The sequence below is a fragment of the Microcaecilia unicolor genome, chromosome 1 (genome assembly GCF_901765095.1).
Source record: "Microcaecilia unicolor chromosome 1, aMicUni1.1, whole genome shotgun sequence".
Taxonomy (NCBI): domain Eukaryota; kingdom Metazoa; phylum Chordata; class Amphibia; order Gymnophiona; family Siphonopidae; genus Microcaecilia; species Microcaecilia unicolor.
The window spans coordinates 356,266,586-356,274,686 of NC_044031.1; the positions used below are offsets into that span (position 1 = coordinate 356,266,586).

At 46.0% G+C, this 8,101-nt stretch overlaps 1 protein-coding gene across 1 annotated transcript in view; it reads left to right on the plus strand.

Moving 5' to 3' along the window:
* The window catches only part of LOC115480169 (tRNA (cytosine(34)-C(5))-methyltransferase-like), a 70,131-nt gene extending 65,705 nt beyond the window's left edge, over positions 1-4,426 (plus strand). Inside the window, exon 6 of the mRNA XM_030218691.1 lies at positions 4,379-4,426. Coding sequence (XP_030074551.1) covers positions 4,379-4,426 — 48 coding nt within the window. The remainder of the gene's footprint in view (positions 1-4,378) is intronic.
* The last annotated feature ends 3,675 nt before the right edge of the window (positions 4,427-8,101 follow it).

The window sequence follows — 8,101 nt, forward strand, 5'->3', positions numbered from 1 at the left end:
ATTTTAAAAAGGTTCCAGAGGAGATCCGGGAAATTATAGACCGGCGAGTCTGACGTCGGTGCCGGGCAAAATGGTAGAGACTATTATAAAGAACAAAATTACAGAGACTATTATAAAGAACAAAATTACAGAGACTATTCAAAAGTGTGGATTTAGTGAAGGGAAATCTTGCCTATTACATTTCTTTGAAGGGGTGAACAAACATGAGGATAAAGGTGAACTGGTTGATATTGTGTATCTGGATTTTCAAAAGGAGTTTGACAAAGTACCTCATGAAAGACTCCAGAGGAAATTGGAGAGTCATGGGATAGGAGGTAGTGTCCTATTGTGGATTAAAAACTGGTTAAAAGATAGAAAACAGAGAGTAGGGTTAAATGGTCAGTAATCTCAATGGAGAAGGGTAGTTAATGGGGTTCCCCAGGGGTCTGTGCTGGGACTGCTGCTTTTTAACATATTTATAAATGACCTAGAGATGGGAGTAACTAGTGAGGTAATTAAATTTGCTGATGACACAAAGTTATTCAAAGTCATTAAATCGCAAGAGGATTGTGAAAAATTACAAGAGGACCTTACGAGACTGGGAGACTGGGCGTCTAAATAGCAGATGACGTTTTAATGTGAGCAAGTGCAAAGTGGAAAAGAGGGAATGTGGGAAAGAGGAACCCAAATTATAGCTACGTCATGCAAGGTTCTACGTTAGGAGTCACAGACCAAGAAAGGGATGTAGGTGTCGTCGTTGATATGTTGAAACCTTCTGCTCAGTGTGCTGCTGCGGCTAAGAAGCAAGTGGAATGTTAGGTATTATTAGGAAAGGAATGGAAAACACAAATGAGGATGTTATAATGCCTTTGTATCACTCCATGGTGCGACCGCACCTCGAGTATTGTATTCATTTCTGGTCGCCGCATCTCAAAAAAGATTTAGTGGAATTTGAAAAGGTGCAGAGAAGGCCAACAAAAATGATAAAGGGGTTGGGCCGACTTCCCTATGAGGAAAGGCTACAGCGGCTAGGGCTTTTCAGCTTGGAGAAAAGACGGCTGAGGGGTGATATGATAGAGGTCTATAAAATAATGAGTGGAGTGGAAAGTGTAGATGTGACGCGGTCTGTTTACTCTTTCCAAAAATACTAGACTAAGGGCCATTCGATGAAGCTACAAAGTAGTAAATTTAATACGAATCAGAAAAAATGTTTTTGCACTCAACATGTAATTAACTCTGGAATTCATTGCCAGAGAATGTGGTAAAGGTGGTTAGCTTAGTGGGTTTAAAAAAGGTTTGGACTGCTTCCTAAAGGAAAGTCCATAGACCATTATTAAATGATTTGGGGAAATTCCACTGCTTATTTCTGAGATAAGCAGCATAAAATGTTTTGTACTTTTTTGGATCTTGCCTGGTATTTGTGACCTGGATGGCCACTGTTGGAAACAGGATACTGGGCTTGATGGACCTTCGTTCTGTTCTAGTATGGCAATACTTATGTACTTTATTTGTGACTGCATTTTTTTGAACATACATGGGCATGTTTTCCGTGTGGAGTAATAAGTTAATACTGTTTTATTTTTATTGTGTACATTTTTGTCTATTAAGAATATTTTTGTGGATACTAACTAGTTATAGATGGTCTATAAATTTTTAAAATAAATAAAAAGAGTTGTGTAACGTTTCTTTCCTCAACAGAGATGTGAAAGACTTAGAATACCAAAACAAAAGCATTGTAAGGGGAGCCTAAGGGCTAACAGAAAAGGAGCAGACAGAAAGGTTAAAATATTTTTTTTCATGAAACAGCAAATTGTATGTATGTATTTATTTTTTAAGACAAACTACCACAAATTATCATATGTTGGATAGTTGCCTGCACCAGGGACACAATAAGTTTTGAAAAACAGCTTTCAGAAATCCAGATGTGATGTGACTAGTCCCATTAAAGAGGGGCATCCACGTGTTTATTTTATATTTATCTTTTACAATTCATGTTTCAGAAACCTTGAGAACAGAAATAATCACATAGCATTTTACAGTGACTTTCCTCAACAGTTTGCTTAACCCATGGCTACTGACTTTGGAGGGACTATCTGACTGAGACAGTATTTTGACCCTTGCTGATCAATCTTTCTATGGCTGCAGTCCCATTTGCACAATTGCGTAAATTGCATGACCTCAAGGCACTGTGGCCCTATGATTTATGAAGGACCTGTCCAGGTTGGGACCCTAAATGTGGGTTTTGCAATCCCATTTGGGCCACACCTATAGTTTGGGAAGCTCTCATTTTGGTGGTAGATGCTTTCTTATAAGCCTTTTCCCAATATGTGCCTTTGAATTTTATCCTGGAGCTCTTTTAGCAACTCTGACATGTTTAGCCCATTTCTTCAGGTTCACTTTAGACAACAGCTTGATTCTTTATCCAAGAGTGTTCAGTTGAACTATTGTGTTTGGGCATAGATGGGCTGTATTTAAACTTTGTCCTAATGGCCAGCACTCAGATTGTTTTGCTTGCCAAATTGTCTGTCACTGATGTCACTGAGGTCAGTGCATGCCTGCCTAGAAGACCACTTCCGGCAGGCACGGTCCCCAAGCACATCCTGTTGGAGGTGAGAATTATTATATAGGATAAAGCTGTATTCCTCTGTTGATCACCCCACCCCTCACCTATCCACACCCATCCTGTTAGAATATCAATGATATGCTTTGATGTCCCCATGCATACCTCCTACCCACCCCCATCCTCCCATCCTGTCAGACTGTCATAGTAATGCTTGAATGTTTCACTTATATACACTGTCAGCTAGCACATTTGCTTATTTCCGATCTGACGAAGAAGGGCAACCTTCGAAAGCTAATCAAGAAATGTATTAAGTTATGTCCATAAAAAGGTATCATCTTATTTTCTTTCCAAGTTGCGTAATTAAATGAATTAACTACTTCTGAAGGTTACAAGTATGGGTAGGGATGGAGGAGATTACATGTGGGGTTGGAATGGATCTTAGCGGGGACAGGCGGGTATGGGTTAGTTTCCAGTGAAGTGTGCCGTGAAGTGAGAAAGGTTGAAAATCACTGGTATAGAGTATTCTGTATAGTTGAGTAAAACACACGCCTACTTTTATGTGTTGGTGAATTGCATTGTTTTGACGGCAGAATATGAAAAATAGGTTTGAAACTTTCAGAGAGCACTATCTTTTAAAAGTACTCTAATAGAAAAAGACATAGTTTGAGCAAAACATGGATATTTTATATCTTTAAGCATCACATACCAGTGTGAATCCCTGGAGCTCTAAAAGCAGAAATTAGTGATTTAAGAAATATCACACTGTGTTGTCATATAAGTCAGGTGGTTGTTTCCTGATTGAAAATCTAAAAAGGCCTAAAGAAGCTATTCCTCCTATAACAAAACTATATTATATACAGAAAAAACCAGGTATGAAAGAGGACAACATGACACGTAATGAACAGCCTAATATTGATGATGATAATATTTCTGCTTTTCTGGAGCAATCAATTGAAATAATAACCATCAGAACCACTTTGCTAATTGTTTGAAACAGGATTTAAAATGCGATCTTGAGATTTTAAATTACCAAAGACCCCTTTTTTATGGGGAGAAAATCTGGATTTATCCCGATGTAACCCGACAGACCCAAGATAGGAGGAAAGATTTTCTGAAAATGAAACAAGAAGTCCTTTAATTGGGAGGGACATTTTCCTCGCATACCCTTGTAAATGTTTGGTCCGTTTTGCTGAGGCTAAATATTCTTTTTTTTGTACCAGAACAGTTGAAATCTTTTCTAGATACTAAACAACTGAGATAATATAAGAATTATGCGAAGCCACCATGTGTAGCCGCCTTATATGCTAAGTTAATCCACAAATAATTCTTCTCAAGTTTTGACTATGTCCCTGAATAGTGGTCTAAGGAAACGTTGAATATATATATATAAATATTATGTCATGAATAATAATGTATGATACTTTTTTTTTCCTTGGTTTATATTAATGCTATATTTCTGTACAAGTAGAATGCTTGTTAAATATAAATTAATTAATAGATTTAAACGGGAAAAAAAAGTGAGGTGGTTGTGCTGGCTGGCTGTTGGTGTGAATTCTGAACTCCTTGCATTCATAGTACAGTTTGCTCTTTATAGGCCTTCAAATTTATAGCCCCAGACAAATGGGTAGCAGGATAGGCCTATGAATCCTTTCTGCTGTGATAAAGAAGTCATGAAATTGTGTAGCAGAAATTTTTTTTTAATATATAATTGCTGTAACTTATAGTGAAATATATTCTGTGAACAAATAATAGTACTGAACAGAATGGAAGAACATCATCGGTACAATTGAAATTTATCTATAATGACTAAATAAGCTTTTGTGTTTACCTTTGCAGATTTTAGATATGTGTGCTGCACCAGGCTCAAAGACGCACAACTCATAGAAATGCTTGCATGCTGACATGAATATACCATTCCCAGGTAATTTTCATTGATGTATTGCTTTCAGAAGCATCTGTTGAAGCTGAGGTTAAAATACCTATTGTGTAATTTGTGTATTTTCCTGTCTGGCCATATATCGTTTGCTGTTCTACTTTGTGATGCAATAAGACACCTGCTGTGATCAGCACTGTTAGGGAAAATTAGCCTTATGAAAGTTAACGGTGCCAAAATAAAACCAAGTACTGCATTTTCACACATATAATGTGCACAAGCGTATGGGGTGATTCTGTATATGGCGCCCTAAAAAATCCGTGCAGAAAACATTTTCACCTATGCGTATTCTATAAGCGGTGCCTAGATTTAGGAAGTGGTATATAGAATACACTTAGTTGATATTCTAGCGTCTAAAACTATGTGCGTCCATTTACACCAAAGAAAACATGGCGGAAATCCCGGTGCATAGATTTAGGTGTATTGGCCATATTCATAACTACGTGTGTAATTTTGGCTTTCCCACAAAATGTCTATTTTCCCATTCATAACCATGCCCCTTTTTGGCTACACATGCTGGAAGTTAAGCGCAGTGCGTTATAGAATATGCTTAACGAGTTGTTCGTGTACTAGTTAGTGCTCATTCTCCGAGGACAAGCAGGCTGCTTGTTCTCACGACTGGTGACGTCCGCGCAGCCCCCACCAACCGGAAGAAGCTTCGCGGGCGGTCTGCACGCAGGGCACCCCACCGCGCATGCGCGGTCCGTCTTCCCGCCTGTGCGCGACCGTTCCCGCCAGTCCTTTTCTTTTCCGCGCTGGAGAGAGTCTGCGTCGCCGCTCTCTCTTAGTCAGCCCCGGAAAACCGTCGCGTTGGCCGCGAATCTTCGCTATTTTCTGTTTATTGTTGTCGCGCAGCCTTCAAAACTTTTTTCCTTAAAAAAAAAAAAGAAGAGAACGCGCTGAATTTTCCCTCGTTTTCTAGCGGGGGCGTCGCGTTGCGGCCTTGTGGCCGCGGCGGTCGATTTATTTTTCGAGGTGTGATTTACCGCCACCATCGACGACTTTAACTTCGCCGACGCGATTTTTCCGTCGATGTCCTCGAAGGTCCCGAGTGGATTTAAAGAAGTGTGGTCGGTGCGGCCGGCCTATCTCGCACACCGACACCCACGCTTGGTGCCTCCAGTGCCTCGGGCCGGGGCACGATATCAAGTCGTGTTCTTTGTGTCTTGGTATCTCCGGAAACGGACTCAGGTTGCGAGGCAAGTTCTTCGGGACCGTCTTTTTGGAACTTGCGCCGGCCCACTCGACGTCGACCTCGACGGCATCGGTATCGACGGCCGGTTCTTCGGTACCGGTATCGATGTCCGCGAAATCGGCACCGATGGCATCGACCCCAGGAGTACAGGTCCCGTCGGCCCGCCGGTCCTCTGGTGACGGTAGTGGTGAGAGGCCTCGTGGGGCAATCGTCCCCGGTCACTCCCTCTGCTCATGGCCCTCGGACCGAACCCTGTCTGACCCGGCTCCTCTAGATCGAGGGGGATCGACCTCCTCCTCCTCCGTTCCACCTGGCGCCGATGACGGGCACCACAAAAAACAGAAAGAAGCACCGTCATCGGTCCCCATCGGTGTGCCCGGCCCTCGGTGCCGGAGAGGAGTCGACGCCGAAGCGTCCACCTCGAGAGGAAAGGTCCCCCTCGGTAGTGGGAGGTACCGACGCGTCAGGGTCCCAGCACTTCGGTGCAGTCTCCCTGGACCCCGAGCAGCTTCCGGCACCGACGCCTCTACCGGCCCCCCCCGTCTTTCCCGACAGCGGGCCTGGACTGAGTGCCTCCGAGCCATCCTTCTGGGGATCCTGGAAGGGCTGATGCGCCAGGCTGTGCTAGGCGCCGGGGGTGCTTGCACCCTCGGCGCCGTTGACTGTGGCGCCGGCGAGCTCTAGCCCGGTGCCTGAGGCCTTCGACGCCGGTCTCGACCGCCACGCAGGTGGAGTCCCCGTCGACGTCGATGGAAGGAGCTTCGTCCCCGCCGGCGCGGGAGTCCACCGCTCGCGACACCGAGACCTCGGTGCCTCGACGTCGAGCCGGGCCCGGTTGAGGACTCAGCTTGCATGAGCTTATGTCCGATACGCGAGGAAGAGGCCTCGTGGGGGGAAGAGGAGGACCCCAGATATTTCTCCTAGAGGAGTCTGTGGGCCTTCCCTCTGACCCCACGCCTTCACCAGAGAAGGAAGCTCTCGCCTCCTGAGAGCCTCTCCTTTGCCTCCTTTGTCAGGGACATGTCTATTTGCATTCCCTTCCTCGTGGTCTCTGTGGATGAGCCGAGGGCTGAGATGCTCGAGGTCCTCGACTATCCATCACCACCTAGAGATTCCTCCACGGTGCCGTTGCACAATGTCCTTAAGGAGACACTGCTTCGGAACTGGATGCGACCATTATCTAATTCCACCATCCCAAAGAAAGCAGAGTCACAGTACAGAATTCACTCGGACCCAGAGTTAATGCGGCCCCAATTGCCTCATGACTCGGCGGTCGTGGATTCTGCTCTCAAGAGGGCACGGAGTTCGAGGGATACCGCCTCGGCGCCCCCGGGGCGGGAGTCTCGCACTCTGGACTCGTTTGGGAGGAAGGCCTACCAATCTTCCATGCTCGTGACCCGCATCCAATCTTACCAGCTCTACACGAGCATCCACATGCGGAACAATGTGAAGCAACTGGCGGACCTGGTTGACAAGCTCCCGCCGGAGCAGTCCAGGCCTTTTCAGGAGGTGGTCAGGCAGCTGAAGGCGTGCAGAAAGTTCCTGTCCAGGGGTATCTATGACCCTGTGACGTGGCATCTCGTGCTGCGGCCCAGGGTATAGTGATGCGCAGGCTCTCATGGCTGCGTGCCTCTGACCTGGCAACCACCGCACCAGCAGAGACTAGCCGACGTCCCTTGCCAGGGGATAATATTTTTGGTGAGAAGGTTGAGCAGCTGGTGGACCAACTGCATCAGCGGGAAACCGCCCTCGACAAGCTCTCCCACCGGGCACCTTCAGCATCCACTTCAGCAGGTGGACGTTTTTCCCGGGCACGGCAGGCTGTGCCCTATTCTTTTGCCAAGCGTAGGTACACCCAGCCAGCCCGAAGGCCTCGTCAGGCACAGGGACAGCCCCAGCGCGCTCGTTCTCGTCAACAGCGTGCGCCTAAGCAGCCCCTGCGCCTCCACAGCAAAAGCCGGGGACGGGTTTTTGACTGGATCCACGGGAACATAGCCGCCTCAAAGTGTCCGTACCGGACGATCTGCCGGTCGGAGGGAGGTTAAAATTTTTTCATCAAAGGTGTCCTCTCATAACCTCCGACCAGTGGGTTCTCCAATAGCGCGGTGCGGATACGCCCTGAATTTGGCCTCCCTGCCACCAAATTGTCCTCCGGGAGCTCAATCCTTTAGCTCCCATTACAAGCAGGTACTTGCAGAGGAACTCTCCGCCCTTCTCAGCGCCAATGCGGTCGAGCCCGTACCACGGGCAGGAAGGGCAGGGATTCTATTCCAGGTACTTCCTTGTGGAAAAGAAAACAGGGGATGCGTCCCATCCTAGACCTGAGAGGCCTGAACAAATTCCTGGTCAAGGAAAAGTTCAGGATGCTTCCTTGGGCACCCTTCTGCCAATGATTCAGAAAAATGATTGGCTATGTTCCCGGATTAAAGGA